This window comes from Anabrus simplex, chromosome 1, assembly GCF_040414725.1.
Source record: "Anabrus simplex isolate iqAnaSimp1 chromosome 1, ASM4041472v1, whole genome shotgun sequence".
In the NCBI taxonomy this organism is placed as follows: domain Eukaryota; kingdom Metazoa; phylum Arthropoda; class Insecta; order Orthoptera; family Tettigoniidae; genus Anabrus; species Anabrus simplex.
Window position 1 is genome coordinate 775,393,365 of NC_090265.1, and position 21,856 is coordinate 775,415,220.

Sequence of the window (21,856 nt, forward strand, 5' to 3'; positions counted from 1 at the left end):
AAATGGTTATTCGATAAGATTAACATTAACGGTAGGATTCATTACATATGTAAGAAATGTAATACCCTACATATTTCCGTTATTTTAACGTAGATTAGTTTCCTTGACAACGGGTACATGCATAGATGCCGTATATCGCCGAGGGTATTTAACTAAGTATATGATTAAGGTTACAAATGGAGAAGAAGAATTTGATTAAGATTTGAAAGAAACGTGCAAAGGAAAGAGTTTAAACGAGAAAAGTGAATGATCAAGGAATAAAAGAAATGAAACGAAAAGAGCGTAAAGGCCGTTACTATGAGAAATTGTTAGAAGACAATAAAATGTTACGCGTAATGTTTCTCCCGAACTCTTAAATTATGCCTCTTGATCCATATTACACCGAGTTTATACCCACATTCCAAGTGTACGACGTTCTATTGAATATAATTTATTGCCAATATAATATTTGTCTTTTATTTCTAATAAGTTTCTCTATGAAACCCCTTTAAAACTCTGTGGCCGTTAAATTAGTGACAGCCTACCGCCAATTTTTTCGCATGATAAAAGTGTACAGCATGTAAGACAGAGAAGTTTATTTTCTACAACTTTTCTTATCGACAGCACCAGTATTAAAAGGGATAATTGTGTATTATATTTTAGTTCCTGCCTTGACCCGGTCTGAAGAAATTATTCATAGTCTAGATTAAAGTGATATCTCCTTTCACCTCAGAAACTGATTTTCATTCAGCCGTTACCCTATGATTCGCGTACACAGAGATGTGTATGGACATTGCAGATTCCATTTTCTTCTTATTATGAACATAACCGACACACAACTTCCAATTTGTACACATTCTGTTCAAAGTGCAAACAAAAGGTCCATGTTATTTACAGTGAATATAAAACACCGGTGACACATGAGCTCGCCGGGCGAAACGTTAGTCACACTAGTGCGCACGCACAGATGGATCGCTAAGCCTGTACAGATGAGTCCCGTGCTCAACCGCACGCGTACTGCCTCTACGCGAGCATGTGGCAGTAGCGATCAGTGAGACATTGATGTTTGAAGCGGACAGTGAATATTGACATGGGTAGATGTAGGAATGTGACAAAGTGGCAAAAAGGTGCAATCATGTTTCACCGTGCCCATGGCTATACGTCGCGTGAAGTTGCTGGATTTGTTGGTATTTCACAGCGCACTGTTCAACGTGTTTATGAGTAGTGGCGTATTACACGTGACCACGAAACATGTCGTCATAATTATGGCCAGAGAAAGATCTTGACTGAGAGGGACCGCAGACGCGTTTCACTGCTCGTGATTCGAAGTCGGTTCCAAACTCGACAGAAGTTTCTGCAGTCAGTGAATGAAGCTCCATCCCAACCTGTTAGCGGGAACTGCATGCAATTGGTATGAGGCCATTGCTCACACAGGCATATAAAACTGCGCGTCTTCAGTGGGCTAGAATCATGGAACATGGACAGTAGCTGACTGGTCTGACGAATTACGTTTTTGCCTGTATTCCAATGACGCACGTCACCGAGTGCACCGAAGGCCAAATGAAGCATATTTCATCCTGGATGTGTGCAAGTTCAGGTTCTAGCAGCTGGTGAGTCTATGATATTTTGGGTGTGTTTTTCGTATCACGGATTAGGTCCGCTCACTGAGGTGACCACGAATGTGAACCAGCATGTTTATTTCAACATTCTGGTTGATCAGGTGTTCAGTCAACATCTGCATGATGAGTATGCCATTCGTACCCTGAATTATCAAGATGACAACAGCTATGTTCATCGTCCTAGACGCATATGTGACTGGTTTTATGAAAACTCCCACACTCTATTACATCTCGATTGGCCTGCAAAATCACCTGAGTTGAACCCCATTGATAATATGTAGGACATGTTGGAACAGCGGGTAAAACATCGACGTCAGAATCTCCACAATTTGGTGGTACAGCCCGATAATATCCTCAACGAGTGGCTTATCCTGGATGCGACGTATCTGCACAACCTTGTGGACTCACTCTCTGACAAAATCCAGGCGGTCGTCAAGTCCAGAGGCGGAGTTATGCTGTATTAAATGATGCTTGTAATGATTCTTCTCCAAAGGAGACTAATTTTGTGTCCGTTGAGCTTATTTTAGGATTATATCAGTCTTACCAAAAAGTATGTGCTCCATGATGAAAAGCCTAGCCTAGTAATGAAAATGTATGTATAGGGTCGTATCTATTGTACCCTTTGCAGTCGCGTTATGGGTACGGTATGTACGAAGTATTATTATTATTATTATTATTATTATTATTATTGTTATTATTATTATTATTAGCAGTAGAAGAGTTTGCATTATTATTGTTGTTGTTGTTGTTGTCAAAGTGTGAAGTCTGGAAACTCGTGTTTAAAATTGTGTAGACTAACAGTATTTGTATGTGACATCAGGCACTAATGCTGAACTTTGTTTCAGAAGTGCCAAAATTCGGAGAGCCCATCACCAACGTGACAGTTCCAGTGGGCCGGGAGGCTACGTTAGCCTGTGTGGTAGACGACTTGGCCACCTATAAGGTAAGACCTCAGCTTTACACGTACTGATATTCCGTGTGAACCGTATATCTTTCAACAGAACTTCAGGAGCAGGGCAGACATTACTGTGGTATTCTGACCAAAAGCACAGGATTATATTTGTTCTGCGTTTTTAACGGAATCCCATATGAGTGAAAGAATCCTTTTGGCAGTTTTCTATCATATGTTCATTCATCAAACAATGAAAATAATAGTTGACCCATAACAGGAACACATATTTTTTGTAACACTTATGGAACATTACTTATGGACCGTTAAAATATTTTAGTTTCTTTATTACGAAAGTTCTAAATTTAAGCCAAGTTATTATCATACTGAATAGTCTAGGGGCTTGTCTTGTATAATAATTCGCAGTCGTGGAAAGGTCATGTTTGGCACAGGAATATTCACGATATTAACTCTATCATAAAAATCCCCTATTTATGAATGTATTCAAAAATATATTTCTACATGTACCTACAATCTACTTAGGAAGTTATTTCAATATCTTCGTATTCTATAAACATGGGTTAATATTCTAATATCACAATTATACAGTTTGAAAGCCGGAAATATATTTCTGCTACGGTCAATAGGCGGTGAAGTCTCTTATGAATGTATGAATATTCATTATTGAAGGATAAACTACAGAAGCTAAATTAACGGTATTGTGCACGAACAATAGTAACAAAATGCAATGCAAAATTAAACAATAATAAAAAAATAATAAAAGAAGAACAAGAATAAAGAACTGTTCAAAAGGTTTAGACTTTCAAAGACATACACCTGTTCATAGAAGCAATCAATGTACATTACATTACGGTTGTTGCCATAGAATTACTTGACATCACCACTACCATATTCCTCAGTCTCACTGGCACTTTCTTCTGAACACGTGTCATGATCACCTATTTCAAGTTCACGAGTATCACGAATGTCATCATTATCACTCACAAGTTCCTCCATCAGTGCACGAATAGTGTCCTCGTCATTTGTGATTCGTGAAGAAGCCATCGATAATAACTCAATTTGTGACAAAAATGGAACACATGGGTACACAGAACAGCTAAATAAAGAAACTCAGCGAACCAACAATACAAGCATCTGACTCGATACTGATACGCAGGAGAGGTGCGGGAACGGCATAACAGGTTAGGCAACTGCTGCAGAGTAATTATCAAAGAAATTCCTGCGTGGGTTCTGAGGATCCAGGTGTTAGCAGTAATGGGTTAATAGTCAATATACAATAGTCGTATATATTTAATATTTTCGTAGGAATATTGTATGTTTTCTGGCAAAATACTTAGATTAATAAGTAGATCATAACAATGTTATTGGATTTTCGTACCACTACTTATTTTAACCTTTTGTCGGAGACGGGGAAGTGCTGAAATTTGGTCCCGCAGGAGTTCATTTACGAACCAGTAAATCTACCGACACGTCGCCGTCTCCGAAAGCCTCAAGAGTACTTATTGGGACGTAAAGCCAATAACATTAGATTGTTATTTGAGATCCCCTGCCAACATGCAGGAGGTGGCACTCTTTTTGTTGTTAGATTCAGTAAATAATTCGCGTGATGTTAAGTGGTGATGTTATCAGAGTAAATGGGCCGAACCACGCTAGTTAATGAGGTTCACATCTTGATACTGTTGTCACAGTCACTCCCGTCAAACCCTTAACGGTCTTCATTACCGCCATATTTTTTTACACTCTTGATACTTTCGTGATAATCCAAAAATAAGGTACAAACTAAGTAAAAATCACTAATCAAAAGATGGGTTGGCCGTGCGGTTAGGAGCGCGCATCTGTTGGCTTGCATTCGCCAGATAGTGGGTTCAACAGCCCTGAAGATGGTTTTCCGTGGTCTCTCATATTCACACCACGAAAATACTGCGTCTCTCTTTCCTTTCGTAAAGCAAAATTGTAAAAAAGAAAGTCCACATTTAAGCCTTTCAGGCAAGCAATTCAATGCTGAAAACATCGTAGGGATGTGAGCTACGAATTTTAGGTAAGTAGTGGAGCTCAAGTGAAACAATGCACAATAGCGCGTTGGTGCTAGATAAAGGCTCCACTACGACCGCTATCAGAGTTTCCACTTAAGCTGCGGACTTTTTCAAAAAGTCCAAAAACGCTTGAGGACACATTACCAGAACGTATTATTATGCAAATAAGTTAATTTGGATAGGATTTGAAAGAAGAAGAAAACGAGTAAAGAAACTAGCGATTTCAGGCTGTTTTCCGTAACTGCATTTAGGTCGGAAGTGATTTTCCAAATTTGTTTATTGGTTTGATAGAACTATCCAAGATCCAAAATTTGAAACCTTTCCTTGCTTCATTTTATGTTTTGCGTAGTATGGGGCCCCTACTTTGACTGCTAAGAAATGTTTTCAACATTAAAGCTGTCCGGCGACTGCAGCTATCGAGTTCGGTTAAATGATTAATATTAATGATTAATTGTGTCGTCTTTAACGTTCCTTTCCTCACATTCAACACTTTACACTTCCGCCATTTACAAAATATACGCAGGTTCCTCACATACGGTGCAAGTAGTGGCAAAAGATCTTTCTTGGTCGACGCCCCGAACAAATAGTAGTTAAAACAACATTAAAGCTAATCAAAAACTGTATAATTTTACAAAACGAACCTGTAGAAACATCAAGCGAGCGATAAAACATGTAGGCTACGGTAGAGTAGAGTACATGAGAACACAGTCCTGTAATTCGCGTGAGTTCTGTATCAAACTCAAGACTAGCTTGGCGATTTGTACCCTGCCACTTTTACAATAACTGACTAGAAATCATTTTTGTTATTATCATCACTACTGTGTGTCTGTTGCAAACATTATTTGTATTATTCTCACACTTTTTAATTTCATAGATAGGCCACATGGCTAAATGGTTAGCACGCTGGCCTTTGGTCGAAGGGGCGCGGGGTTCATTTCCCGTACAGGTCGGGGACTTTAACTTTCATTAGTTAATTCCTATGGCTTGGAGGCTGGGTGTTCGTACCGTCTTCAGCATTAGTGTTCGTCTCAGGTTGGTCCTCATCCTCACAGATACGCAGGCGTCCTTTACGGCCACACGCCACACGCCATTTGGTAGTTTTTAAGGGGAGTCATGCCTGAAATTTGGAACTTCTGCAATTTACCAGTCATCAAAACCAAATTTATAGTAAAAGCACATATTAATAAGATATAGCTGTACAACATTTAGAGTTGATTAGTTTATTAGTTACGAAGTTATTGACAAATAATTTTGTCTAACTATACAAATAAAATCGTATTCCTTAAAAGACCTTCCATGGTTCACTGTCAAGGTGTCACCCATGTGGGACTAGGTCCCGAATTACAACTCTGGATGTGATCTCTGTTTAAAATTTCACCCCAAATTAATAAACACGATAAAATTGACTCTCACTAACACCAAATCAAAAGTGAAGTTTAGGGGTGAACATCAGAGACATTTGAAATTAAAACTGGACTACGGCAGGGAGATGGGCTCTCACCACTATTATTTAATTGTGCTCTAGAAATAGTAATGACCGGATGAGTTGGCCTTGCGGTTAGGGTCGCGCAGCTGTGAGCCTGCATCCGGGAGATAGTGGGTTCGAACCCCACTGTCGGCAGCCCTGAAGATCGTTTTCCATAGTTTCCCATTTTCACACCAGGCAAATGCCAGGGCTGTACCTTAATTAAGGCCACGGCCGCTTCCTACACACTGCTAGACATTTCCTGTCCCATCGTCGCCATAAGACCTATCTGTGTCTGTGCGACGTAAAGCAAACAAGAAAAAAGCGAAATGGTAATGAGGGAATGGTTTAGGAAAATGTCGCGCCAAAATAAAGATTGGCCAAAAAATCGAAACAAATTGCCTGGGTTTCGCCGACGATTTAGCATTACTAGCAGTGGACATAAAGGAAGCAAAAACCCAGATGTCAGAAATTCAAAACATTGCAAATAAACTGGCCTGAAAATATCATTTGAAAAAAACAGAAAATTATGTTCCAAAAACCGACATAACTAAAAGAAGGTACCATAAATGGTAATAAAATCAAAATAGTAAATCAATTTAAATATCTTGGGGACGTAATAACACATAACCTAAATGAAAAATCTCAATCCAAACAAGAACATATAGATTAGCTAAAGCACAAAAGTCAACATGGCATATCTACAAAATGAAATGTCTATCAATAAATGCAAAAATAAAACATTTCAACACAGTTATAAAACCGGAAGCTACATATGCGGCGGAAACACTTTTTCACCTGAATGAACAATCAAAGACTGAGACACATCATAAAATTGAAAGGAGGATTGGAAGAACCTGCAACAACAAAAAATACCAGAAATATGGACAGTAGCGGATAATACCTAAGAAAGTATTTTACAAACAGCTAGAACCCGTTACAGATACTATGCGTAAGAGGAGACTGGGATTTTTTGGACACATCATGAGGATGCAGGATTCGAGATTTCTGAAACAAGTAGTACAACATTATCTCGTCTCGAAAAATACCACAACAGGATGTAAAATGGATCAGAGAAGTAAGAGAGGATCTGAAGAAAATAGGCCTTACAACAGAAGACACCACAAATAAAATAAAATAAAATACAAAACTCAAGAATACAAACATCCGCTTTAACCTTATAAAAAACAAACAACAACACGCATATTTTCAACTGAGGAAAGAGCACGAAGATCGGAGCGTCTGAAGAAGTACTGGGAGGACCGCAAAGCCCGAACAATCTCTTCAAAGGGACCTGAACGATGGACTGACTAAAGTGATCATATGCGATCATAAAAGAAGAAGAAGACGACAAAATAAAAACGTAACAATCGTGTGTCTGTACATTGACAATTTTGGCGAAATCTTCATTCAGTTATCCGTTTCAAGTGTAATAATGACCATCTGCATATTTTTTAGCTTTGGTGTCTATCTGTCTATCTGTCATTTTGTTTGTTTGTCTGAGTTCTTATAAATTGGAAACTAATTGATATATTTCTACCAAACTTCATATTTAGAATCCACCTATCATTGGGTAGGTTTTAGGGTCAAGATTTTTTCTATATCCCTGAAATGACTGGGGATTTATACGAAACCTAAACCGTGATTTTGTAGTCCCCCAAAATATTCCCAACTAAACTTAATGGAAATCTACCTGCCATAATGGAAATCAATTTCTGAAAGTTTTTCCCATATACATCATTTCGCTACCAGGATTCATAACGGAGATGTCATTAACGGGCCGTTTTTTAGTCTAAATTCGAGTGGAAGTAGCTTAAAAATGGGTCCATGTAAAGCATATTTCTTATAACTACAAAACTACTAGAAATATTTTAACCAAACTTCATATTTACCATTGACTTGTCCAAAGGTAGTTTTTAAGGTCCATAACACTTCCAATACCCGGAGTCGACTGGGGTGTTTTAGGAAACCGAAACAGTGATTTTACTCTCCCACAAAATAGATCAGATCAACCTCGATGGGAATCAACCAACCTTGATGGAAATCCATTCCTAGAACTTTTCCCTCATGTGCACTTTTTCGATAGGATGATTAATAAGTGAGATATCATTAACGGAGTATTTTGCAGGCTACGTCCAGTGGACATAGCCCAAAAGGTATTTTGCATGGAGAAGATTCCTTATCTACGTTGTATATAAAGAAAATCGTAAAGACAGTGTGTCTGTAAATTGACTATTTGAGCGAAATTTTCATTTAGTTATCCATTTCCGGTGCAATAATGACCATCTGCTCATTTTTTAGCATTGGTGTCTATTTGTCTGTTTTTCTGAGTTTTTATAACTTGAAAACTACTGGATATATTTCTACCAAACTTCATATTTATAATTTACCTGTCGTTGAGTAGATTTTAGGGCCAATATTGGTTCATACAGCACTGTCTGTGTTATAAATTCTGACATACACTCATATAACACTCGAGGAGCAAAGAGAGTCCATACCGAATTTGTAAAAACTAGTAAGTATGGTTGTAACTCCTTATGGCACTACGCTGCGAAGGTGTACAATGCTCTTCCAAAACATATACAACAGGCAACAACAATTTCAAAATTTAAACAAAAAATAAACAATCAATGGACAAAAGAAAATGAGCAGTAAATCTTTCAACCAAGTAATGTACAGTGGTATTATATATTGTATATATATTTGTAGGACTATAACGTATTTAGAAATAAGCTATTATTGTATTGTCAATATTTTGTAACTCTGGCAATATTTCATCTTGTATTGCGCCATAAGAGCCTCGGCTCAGGTGCCCTTTCTTGAGTAAATAAATAAAAAAAGTGATTTTGCACTCCTACAAAATATACGTAATTAAAGTTAATGGAAATCCACCTGCCTTAATGGAAATCAATATCTAAAACTATTTTCGCATGTGCATCATTTCGATACGAGGATTAATAAGCGGGAGACAATTAACTGAACGTTTTTCAGTCTAACATAAGGGGATTTTTTTAGCTTTTGTGTCGATTTGTCTGTTCTTCCGTTTATTGAGTTCTTGTTACTGGGAACTACTCTATATATTCCTAAAACAACTTTATATCTGTCTTTGGGGAGGTATTAGAATAAATATTATTTCTAAACTCAGGATTGGTTTGGGGGTTTATAGGAAGTGCTCCAACAAAATAAACATGACGAACCTTATGGAAAACTACCAGCTTTAATGGAAATCAATTTCTGATTTTTTTTATCATGAGTAGCTCATCGATTGGAAGATAACAAGTGAGTTGTCACTAATTGACTCTTTTACATGCTGCCATTTCATTTCAAGTTCTTTTCGACAGAGGAGGTAATAAGTGAGGTTATTGTCAACGACCGGTGTCATGAGCCTTCAGCCCCAGTGTAACCGAGAAATAAGGAGAATTACGCAAAACTTCCGACCAGGAACTGTGTCGTTCAATAATCTCTGTGAAGACTATCAGTTTAACATGCCGTATTAAACATTAGAATACAGGCATATAACTTCGCATACATACATTCATTAAGGAATCGTGAAATCGATTACCATTTCCCGTGCGAAGAACGGGTACATGTGGTAGCGTTTTTATATGTTGCATAGAAAAGCCCCTTGCGGCAAAGTTTTCTTCTATTTTTTTTTTTTTTGCTACAATTTGGCCGAATTGTCAAAAATACTCATTTACTTCATATAGTTAAGAACAACTACGGGTTATGCAGTCAGGTATAAACTACTGGAGACATTCGATTTAATTCTTCATTATTCATTCAGTAGGAAAAATCTAGTTTCGTGCTAGTTCAGGAGTAAAAACATGAAGGTATTATTCAACTGATAATAAAATGCAGAACTATTTTTAATGTCTGTAGATATTCAAATTATTAACTGAAAATTACAGGTAAATCCGATAAGAACTCTGACGCAAGTAGCATTTTATGAATGGCACAGACCTGAAAAAATTTTAAGGTCGATAAAAGCAATTGAAAGTTTTAAGAAACATACTTGCTTTAAAACTGCCCTGGCCTGTAAATTACTCCCTCAGTTGTCTTTTCCTCCTACGCATTGCATAGGCTTACTACAAGGTAAATATATTCGAGCGGTATTACTGAAACGGTATTCCTAAAGTTCCTTGAAGCTAATTTAGTCCAACACAGCAAGAAAAACGGGCGTGGGCTCGCTCTGTACCCGGGGAACCACAACCTTTTAAATCCATCGTTAAAATGGTGTTATGGAGAAACCGATAACGGTATTTGAAAGATGAATAGTTCGGGGATATTTTAAGGTTAAATTAGATTTTTTGGTCAAAAATAGAAACCTTAATAGCATTAGTGAATGATGATAGAAGGTGATGATACAAATAACTATCATATTTAAAAATCTCAACCTTGTATTTGAAAACCGATATTCGTAATTTTTGTTTTGTTGTAATTTTATGGGACGTTTCTCATAGTTGTATTTTGTATCGGGATATGTTGTTTAATCAGGTTTTCAAAGCTGAAGTCCACCGGGCGAGTTGGCCGTGCGGTTAGAGCCGCGTACCTGTGAGATTGCATCCGGGAGATAGTGGGTTCGAACCCCACTGTCGGCAGCCCTGAATATGGTTTTCCGTGGTTTCCCATTTTCACACCAGGCAAATGCTGGGACTGTACCTTAATTAATTAAGGCCACCACGGCCACTTCCTTCCCACTCTTAGACCTTTCCTATTCCATCGTCGCCATAAGACCTGACTGTGTCGGTACAACGTAAAGCCAATTGTTAAAACAATGCTGAAGTCTGTCGCTATTAATACACGCATTATTTGCTTACCGATTCAAACATGAAATCATTCATTCAATTCAGTTAATTAATTCACTCATTCATTAAATTCAATTCATGCACTCAATCATGAATGCTCTCTCCCCAGTTGGTTATCCGTGACTTAGTGAGAAGAGTGTTCATTAATTCATTCACGCACAAACACAATTCAGTCTTGAAATCATCCGCTCACTAATTCATATAGGCACACATTCATTCATTCAATTCATTCAAAATGTGTGATGTAGGATAACTCCATAAATACTGATGACACAAGAGTAAGCACTAATCCAACTTAGGGAGGGTAACATACATGTTTGTCCTAGACTATATGCTGTATACAAAGAAGCAGATTTGTACAACACACATAAAATGTTTATTGTTGAAGATTGTTTCCTCTGTATAAAATAAAAAATTTTCTAACTTACTTATTTTGCTGAATGTACGAGTTCATTAATCCGTAATCTGAATAAGTTTGAGGATGTTTTGGAAAAATTATACATATATACAAATCTATCCTAATATGTGCAATATGTTTCTCGTTGCCAGAACACAATGTAAATCAATATCTATATAATTGACTGCCTACGTCGATCATGAGAAGAGGCTTTGTAAGATTACAATCTTAATATGACCGATGTCAGTAAAGAAAATGTATCAAGTGATATAACAATGCAAAGCAGATAGGATGAAGCTAGAAAGCTTATCCTGAGGTGAAACCTCCCGGCTAGCGATAGTCCATCAGCTCGGTGCACATTTTCAAGAGGCGTGACCTCCGTACCCGACGTAAGAGGTAGGCTTATTCGTTGGACAGCTGCTAACAGCCTGCGAGCAGGTGGGATATTGTCACAGTAAATAAATCTACAAAACTTCGCTTCACACATAATTAACACGTAAGAAAATACCTAAATATAAGCAATAAATTAAATTCCCCAGCAGTAACGGGTAATATAGTTATGGATAAAGAAGGTCTCCAAAAGCAAATATATGCATCATAGCAGCCATTCTCTGAATGATGTTGCTGTAACTTAGGGTGACAGGAAGAAATATGAGTGTCATAATTCATAACTCAGTCACAATGTAGGTATTCACATTCTGAATTCTCAGTTGAAACGAATTATCAACCGGACATCCATAGGAAATGTTTACATTATGATTGCAGCCATCTCCGAAGTTACCTCTAATCAGAATCGTAGAGATTTCAAATATCCTATGTGCATTGGCTGGGAATTATTCGGATCGAGTGAGAAAGCCACTCGGCTATACCCTCCCCTATCGTATACCTAGGTAGTTCAATTGGAACTTCGGGTTATCTAATGCGCATCTTGATGTTTTCCATTATTATACTCCCGTGAAGTCTGTATGACATATTTCAAATCTGATATCCTAACCTCATGGTAATGACTCTGGCTACTGTCACCAATAGTGGCCTACGTGGCCATAATTACTTTAACTTACATTTCCATCAACCCTTCAGGAACATTGTTCGTTTGTAGAAATCGTACAACAAAGAAACTGCAAGTATGTCCTGACCGCCCAGAAGGGGCCAATTACGTTGAGGTTCTACGTGACCCCAGAGAGATTTCCTTTATCTCCTTTAACTTAAATGTTCGTAACGTCATCACCCTCAAGAGTTTCACAACTTTCTTAGTATGAAGAAAGGATGTACTGTAGTCACTTATGTGAAGTGTCGCTGATCTGGAAATCATGTTCTTTCCGATAATCAATAGGTATTAAATAGAGCCAGTGGTACATGCCAGTAAACATCGCCCCTTTCAGGGCAACAGCAAGCAAGCCACTCGTGAAATCCTAACGTGCAAGTTCAAATTACCTCATTTAGTTAATGAAAACTGTGTATCCTAGCGTCGAGAACTGTACGAGTGTAAGAAGTATCTATAAGCGTTGCCCGAGCTATTAAGTGCCGTTTTTCGAAAAAAAAGGAGACATTGTGCAAGTGTCTGTGAATGGCTGTGTATGTAAGGAAGAAATCTGGTGTCGCCCAAAAGTCTTAGTGTGCTGTTTGTACGTGTTGCAGCAAAGTGACTAGGCACGGTTTTGCCTTCAATTCGTTCAGAATTGCCCAGCGTCGGTTTTGATAAAATAATCAGCTATGTTGGGCAAAGTCATAATATGAAGATAAAGTTGGAATTCAAGAGGAAACATTGGGGCAAATGTCCATTTATAGGACGAGGAATTAGATATTGGAATAATGTTCGAATTCCGAGTTCTTTGAAAACATTTAAGTAAAGTATAGGTAAACAAATGAATCTGCTACCTGAGCGACGCCAGTAAGTGCAGATCATTGATGGTTTGATTCAGTTTGGGAAGGAGGGGGGGGGGCAGATCGCGATAGCGGAGCCAGCATTTAACGTCGTATGAAGGATGTGTACGAATACTGCTGTACAGTATTCGGATGAAGATGGAAATTTCATCATGAACGTGTAAATACTTTTTAAAGCCATATCAGGTACATGACGGTTCACAAACAATTGTTAGTCTGGCACCACGGACGTTGTTCGCTAACTCATCAAGTCACAGCGCCCGTGCCAACAAGGCGACTTGTTCACGTGTTCCAAACAATAAGCCGCTTTAGAAAACAGAAAGCATCTCATTTTCACTTGGACCAAGTTCTATATATATATATATCCTAGATTTTAGAAAAGAAAATTGGGAACTGAATTACTACTTCCAGTCCTGTAATTAGTGAAAATTCATAGAGTTTTCTCAAGAAAAAGGACTTGGGAACAACTACAGAAAGTCCTTAGACTCTACTGGATAGGATCAGCAATGCAGATTTGTGTTGAACTTGGGATTCCATTGCATCTGGTTTCCTTAGTGAAAGGATTCTGTCACAACAATACTGTATCTCTTTGTGTAGATACTCTCGCCTCAGAAGTTTTCATTGTCTTACGGGGAGTGAGACAAGGTTGGATCTTGTTCTAAATAGTATGGTGAATTCATCTTAAATCTGCAAGATGGATTGGATTGAGGAGTTTCAATCGGAGGTAGAACGTATACAAATCTACACTTTTGTGATAATAGCGTTCTTCTTGAGAACAGCGGAGAAGAATTCACAGATTTGAAGGACAAAAATAAATGCATTAACCTAGAATATGAAAACAGATCAATTTAGATAAATCAAATCGGGTGGCAATCAATAGACGAAGAGAGGATCATCTCACAACGGTGATTAAAAGTTGTTGATCAGTCACCGATCAGCGCTTCAAGCCGGTCACGGAAAGATCAAATGGTGGAGTGACTTAGGAAACATTGCCGTTGTAAGCCGTACAAAATCTGGCAACATACAGAAAATAACACACTGACTCTTCATCCGCCTTGCAAGGGTGTGAGACATGGACTGCAAGGGTGAACTATAAGCATCTAGCGGAAGTGCTACTCCCCCTTGGATGGTAGGACGGACCAAACTTAGAATTTCAGGAAAGCCAGAGGCCAGTCGCGGGTCCAGAGGTAGTGCGCCCGCCTCCTACCCGGAGGCCCAGTGTTCGATTGTCCTGTCAGGGCAGGGATTTTTGCCTGGATGTGGGGGCTGGTTGGAGGTCCATCCAGTCTACGCGATTACAATTCAAGAGCCATCTGACGGTGAGATAATGTCCCCAGTCTAGAAAGCCAAGAATAAGGGCCGACATGATTCGTCCTGCTGACCACACAGGGCCTCGTAATGTGCAGGCCTTCACCTTGGTATTCCACGGCCCTTCGGGGCTGTTGCACCATTGGAAATGATTTTGTATTTAGGAAACGCAGAAACCACTGGAGTATTTTGTCATGGGCCGAGAATAACAGAATGTAGGCCAAAGTTGACGGCAACAGAATTAGTGGAAGTACAGCTCGGCGATGATAAGTACTCATTGCTGAATGTTCCATGAACCAGTACACATCAAGAAGATAAAGCTAGACGCCACTTCGGGTAACTCAGCGACTTCGAAACTTATTAATTAATTCATAACCATTTGACATAGTTTTGTTTTAGTATTCATCAATTTATGATAGCTCAATCATCAATGTATTCTATAATAAACCCATACGATTCTCACATCCACACAATAGAAGTCACAGCACAAATATATTTTCACCGATTAATTTCGTTTCCTCTGCAATCAGCACTTACTCTGTATTTTCTTAGCGTTCGTATGTTTGTTTCTGATGCCACTTATAATAAGTGGAGTTTCGAGACAAACACATCCTGAAAAATACTTTTATTAAAGCATAGCAGTCCTAGTTGTTGCGTTGTGGTCAAATGTAATCTAGTCAGTAGTTTTACTTGTCCGAACTATAGTTTGTTTAGTTTTGCCGGGTCTCCCGAAATTTCAGATCATCTCAATTTTTTGCAACACGTTTTATCGACAACATCACTCGTTAGGTAATTCCCCGTATTCATTTTAGGCTCGAATTACCTAATTTCTCCCCTCTTATTGAACTCAAAACTCATTCGAAGGGAAATCACCGACCCACATATAGAATACAAAATCTGCCTACTGTTACGATTTCGAAATTGGCACACAATTTCTACGCCTGATAAATAACTACATCTACAGGAAGAAGAAGAAGAAGAAGAAGAGTAGAGTGGCCGAAGAGTACGGGTTAGTGAAATTGTATATTTTTCTCATAATAACTTCAAATTACTATTGCATTCTTAAATTTAGTACTGTTATAACATTTCTGTGCTCGAGAAACTATCGACATTTTCATTAAAACTCCCTAATTTTTTACGTACAATCTACCGAGTTTTTATTTGTAGACCTGGCAACACTGGGTCTGTTTGACGTGACGAACGGGGCGTAGTTTTGTATACATATGAGGCAGGGTGGATATTTGGAGCAACCTCGAAAAATACCAGTGTCGAGAGTTTACAGTTGTAATATGCACACGGCTATGGTTTTCTTTGGTCTATCAGGAATTAGCGGCATCAATTTCCCGACACTATTGTAACCATGGCAACCAGTATTCGTCTGAACTCAGTAGCGTCCTTCCTGTAATGACGAGCTGGAGAGTGGTGGTGATTGTTACTGTTTCTAGAGGAAATAAAACTAAGCAACCATCCTCTACATAACACTAGAGAGAAAAATTGAAGGGATCCAACACTTCGAAAAATAAAGGTATCGGCCCAAAAAACACAAGGAAAAAGAAGGGCGTGAAAATGAAAGACTTCACAGCCCTCGAGCCCTCGGTGTCGGAAAAGAACAAGAGTTGAGCAAGGAAGGTCTGATAGGATAGATGGAAGTGAGGAGCCTGCCACAAGTAATTGGAAGTAATGCCAGGACTACGCTGAGGACACTGCGGTCGCCAACACACGCTCCCAACTTATGAGGCCCTGGAGCCCCTTTCAGTCGCCTATTACAACAGGCAGGGGATGCCATGAGTGTTATTTTACCGCCTCCACCCTTCAGGGGAATAAAAGCTTGAGAAAATCTCGTATCAAGTGAACCCTGTTCTACGCCTCAGTTCAGAATTTAATTCCTTGACCTGGGTGGAAAACGGACTTAGGGCCCAGGAATAAGAGAGAGGCACGCAACCTATACACCACAAGTCTGGCTAATAATAATAATAATAATAATATTAATAATAATAATAATAATAATATAATAATAATAAGCTTGATTTAGCACAGTGTAGTAGTGTTGTGTGACTTTCTCTGATCACCGCATTTCTGAAAATAGTATTTAAAATTGAACAGGCGTCCGATGACTGTAGTCTCTAAATGGCGAGAGGAAGTTTCATCACGAGAGTGGATATAGATATTTACTATCCGAGATTAAAATACAACAACAATGTAAACATATCTACCAGATAGATAATACAGTATGCCTTCAAATAAATAATCCAAGTGTTGTTATTGCCGGTAAGCATGATTGGCTTGTTGGTGAGTTTATCAGATGATTTAAATCCAAACAACCACAGTCACAGGTTATCCACCGTAACGCCGTATTATATTTAAAATGTTCCTAAAGCTTCTCTTGAAATGTAATAGTGAAAAATTATAATTCATTACACGCATTATAAAAATATTTGAGATTGTAGGCCTAACCCTTTATTTATCTGGTCAAAGTGCAATGAACGTATATAACTTATTTCTTACAACATAAATTAAAAATGACATGGATTTCTGCCCTCTTTCTTTCATTACTTTCTACCTCCATTTCAAACTCGGGTATCCCCTCAGTGATCGAGAGTGACTGCCAGAACTTCGCCCAACCTTCACGACCTGTGACGTAGCCACAACGTCACTGTGGTTGAATAGCATCCGTCTTCGCCTCCCAGCCCGCCCGCTTACAGTACTGGGCGCCCGCGGGACGGAAAGCCCAGCGTGAGCCCCTCTGTTTTACAGGAATGATTGACCCTCTCTCACTTGGTGCACCTGGTGTCTATGGCCAAAGTTTCGCTCTAACTGCAGGAACTTTACTTACTGTGGTGTTTCCTAGTAGGGTTGTAAAAGGAGCTTGCTTTATATTAGTGATAAGCTCAGTCTTCCGTTGGTTAGCGCTCAAGCCAGTTTAGTTTTTGCTGCAATACTGTAGAGGCTCTGTAGTTGCTGAGTAGCCTCTTCCATCGACAAAGGCTAGACAGGGTACACTGAGGTTGTCAGCTTTCTTGTACCCAAGCTTCAGTCCTGCTTCTGATGACAATGTGGCAGTCCATTCCCTGACGATCTTCTCTAGTACGCAGTAGAAAAGCATGCAAGAGAGACCATCTCCCTGTCTGACTCCTGTCTGGATGGGAAAGCTCTCAGAGTTCACCCATGAACTTGACTTTGGAAGTGGTGTTCGTCAAGGTAGCTTAGGCCAGTCTGGTGGTCATCTCATCTAGGCCTAGTTCCCGCAGGGTGGAGAAGAGGGTCTGTCTGTCTATTGAGAGGTACGCCTTTTGGAACCTATTATTATTATTATTATTATTATTATTATTATTATTATTATTATTATTATTATTTTAAGGAGGAGTCAGTAAATTCTTCATAGAAACAAGCATTCCAATAGCACGGTAAGGTTCATTTTTCTTTACACTTCAGCATAGGAAAATCAACACAAAAAATTCGTTCTGATGGACTTCATATCCATATGTGACCCGCCTAAAGGAGAATAGTAGATGGGAAAAGCATTGCGATATACGAGGTTTGGGTTATATCAAACACACGTGAAAATACATCACAAATAGAAATTGAATTATATTGTTTTCATCTGTGTTGTACATTTTTGAACCTCTTGAGAATTATTGATATCGATTCGTTAAATTTTTTCATCTCTATAACTGCGAAATAATTAGTCAAATGCCGTAGTATAAGTAAATATCACGTATCATACTATTAGTAGAGTAAATCTATAGACTATTCTAATTTCCAACCCTGGAGCAAGGTACACAAAATTTACCATGAGAGAAACAGGGAGTTTCATAATTAATCCATGCTGCTTTCAGGTATTGAGTCTTTTTCACAGTCGTCGAGAAAGCTTCGTTACAGTGATGTAGTGCAAAATAATTAAGTAGCAACAGTTACTACCACTAAGCATATCCGGCCCGGACTGCCATGAAAAAATATGTACACAATCTGCATCTTGAAACTCTCTTTCTCTGTTTCTTTGCCAATTTAAAAATAATAATTAATAACATAAAAAGAAATAGTAAAATTCTCCTAACATAATAGTCGTCCACGTGAAAAAATAAAAAGTACACAATCTCCATCTTGGAACATTTTGCCACTGTTTCGTTTCCAACTTCAAAATATTAATCAATCTAACTTAAAATGGCATGGTAAAGTTTTCTGAACAAAGCATATAGATGCGATTTACCCTAACGATGAAGTTGGGACGAAAGGTTCAGAACATACTTTCCAATTTTTGCAGTTTACAACAATAACTAAATACCTATAGGTTGGAATAAACAGAGTCGAGAATATACGTAAAAAGCAATGAAGTAGGAAACGAAGAGGAATGCAAAACTATGGCACATACGACTGAAGCAAGTAAACCGCACCTGAAAGCCACAATTTCAAACTCATCTATACAACTGAGGTTAATTATCCAGAGAATAAATTGCTAGATCGTATCATAGAACAAAATCCAGCTATAAAGTGAGCTATCACAGGAGACCTTGAACACTTAATGGAACATTTCTTGCGGACGTCGAGGATGGCACCACAAAGTATATAGTTTTCACCGTCACTGCCTGTTATAGAGTTGGAGAGAAAGTTGGATGGGACGTCTTGAGCTGGCGTTTCTATGCATACGACTGGACATTCATCGATCAGTTTCCAGGAGCAGGTAGTTTTTTTGAAAGTATGTCAGAAGCGATTGATTTCAGGGCCATAAAATATTATCGGAGTTGCATTATGACCACTGGTCATAGTTTTTCGCAATGAGGGGCATAGACTAAGCAGTGTCCTGCCCTCCTACGACAAATTATTTTGCCCATTTCAGGGACTCATATGCTTATGAGGGTACGTAGAGGATGTAAAGTAGAGGGCATGAAAGTCGCTGTTAAGACCCAAATTAGAATATGGTTTTCGTAAATGGTACCCTCACCACGATTACTTGATACGAAAACTGAAAGTGTTTCAAAGAAAAGCAACACTATTTGTTGGGAGTGATTTCAGACAAAAGAGTAATGTTACGAAAATGTTGCAAATTTTGGGACACAGGCGTAAGGATACGAGCAGTTTGGCTAAGCGTAATGTTTCGAGCTGTCAGTGGAGAGATCGTGTGGAATGGTATTATTAGACGAAAAAGTTTGAGAAGTGTTTTTAAAGTACGAAAGGTCACAATATGAAGATACATTTAGAATTCAAAACGATAAACTTTAGCAAACACTCGTCAGTAGGACGAGAAAATATGTACTGGAATAATGTATCAAGGGAAATGTTTGATAAATTTCCAAGTTCTTTGAAATCATTTAAGAAAAAATTAGGTAAACAGCAGATAGGGTATCTGCTACCTGAGCGACTGCCCTAAATGCAGATTAGTCGTTATTGATTGATTGTATTGTATGCAAATTGCTATGTCAATCATGATGATCAAAAAACCCATACCCAATTTATAAAAAATAGCCAAATGAGGCCAAAATCCTCGTCTTGGCCAGGAAACGAACCCAAAATCCTGCGACCGAAGGGAAACTACAGAGACCACTCAACCAAGTAGCGGGACGTTCGATGCTTGATAAAGTTAATCAGTGTGGAGTTCTGTTCTGATCACTACCATTTGATAACACGTATCATTTTACAAAATTAGTGTGTTGTGAACGATGCCATAGAACTCCCTTTGACTTCCTCTAAATTGTTAACTGTTGACTTGTGATCTGAGGCAGAACTGGAATGAAACCTTTCGCAAAGACTGCGGCTACTTCCTTTTCTCCTCTAGTTCCAACGAAGAGAAATGTACGATATATGTTTACATATTACTTGTGTTTCAATGTCGAACGAGCTCCGATAGGTTTCCGATAATGAAATGGCGTATGCCGTTTTGTGTCGTGAGTGTCCGAGGACATGTTCGGCTCATCAAGTGCAGACTTTCGATTTGACGGTCGTAGGAAATTTTCGGTGACGAAATGGTAGGAAAGAGGAAGTTACAGCCCCAGAATCAATCAATCAATCAATCAATCAATCAATCAATCAATCAATCAATCAATCAATCAATCAATCAATCAATCAATCAATCAATCAATCAATCAATCAATCAATCAATCAATCAATCAATCAATCAATCAATATATCAATCAATCAACCAATCACCTGTATTGAGAGCTGTCACCCTGGGTAGCAGATTTCCCGTGAATTATTTACTATTATTATTAGTATTATTATTATTATTATTATTATTATTATTATTATTATTATTATTATTATTATTATTATTATATTGATTATCCGAGTACAAACCCTATTTTACCCATGTTATATCAGGTCTGTAGGTAACAAAACTAGAGTGATACGTAAAATTACAACTAAAATTTAAAACTGGGACAACTCGGAAATAAAATGAAGAAATTTAGCAAACACATTATAATAGCAACTTTCAAATAAAGCATTAAAGGTGCTTGATATTGTATATCACACACATTTATTCATCTTTTTACAATTGTCTCTACATCTCATCGACACAACGATGGGGGAGGAAACGGCTAGGAGTGGCAAGGAACCGGCCGTGGCCTTAATTAAGGTATAGCCCCAGCATTTCCCTTGTGTTTAAATGGGAAACCACGCAAAACCATCTGCAGGGCTGCCGACATTGGGGATCAAACCCACTATCTCCCGGATGCAAGCTCACAGCTGCGCGTCCCTAACCGCACGGCCAATTCGCCTGGTACACACATATTTAAGTGAATCACCAATTCATATCTAGTTCTTTATATAGACCAATAAAGGATGATAGACAGTTTGTGGCATTTCACAGGTACAAGTATAGGGCTTCTGTATATTCGTTCTATACTTCTCAAAATATGGTCCAAATTTTGCATTTCCTGGCATAAGCTGTGTTAAGCCATGGTCGTATGTTAATCTACTTTTCAGTTCGTCCTGAATTTTCGGAAGGAACAAATTCCTTGAAAGCTGACCTCTTGAGCTAGTTATCCATAGATTATTCCATATATTCTCGGTATCTGTTTTCAGTAGTCCGCCTCTGTGTTGTAGTGGTTAGTATGATTAGTTCGATTCGGGTTGGATTCCCGGCTCCACTACGAAATTTGAAAAGTTGTACGAGGGATGAAATGGGGTCCAGTCGGCCTCGGGAGGTCAACTGAGTAGAGCGGTTTCGATTCCCACCTTAGCCATGGTCGAAGTGGTTTTCCGTGGTTTCCAACTTCTCCACCAGGCAAATGCCCGGATGGTACCTAACTTAAGGCCACGGAAACATCCTTACTCTTCCTTATCTGTCCCTTCCAATCTTCCCATCCGCCTACAAGGTCTCTGTTCAGGTAAGCAGGTGAGGCCGCCTGGGCGAAGTACTGGTCTTCTTACTTAATTTTATCCCCCCACCCAAAGTCTCATCCTCCAGAACACTGCCCTTGAGGTGGTAGAGGTGAGATTCCTCGCTGAGTCCGAGGGAAAA

General features: G+C 38.7%; 1 protein-coding gene across 1 annotated transcript in view; it reads left to right on the plus strand.

Moving 5' to 3' along the window:
- The window catches only part of LOC136856921 (neurotrimin-like), a 471,685-nt gene that overhangs the window by 32,462 nt on the left and 417,367 nt on the right, over positions 1 to 21,856 (plus strand). The window contains exon 3 of the mRNA XM_068231048.1: positions 2,419 to 2,541. Within this exon, the coding sequence (XP_068087149.1) occupies positions 2,419 to 2,541 (123 nt within the window). The remainder of the gene's footprint in view (positions 1 to 2,418; positions 2,542 to 21,856) is intronic.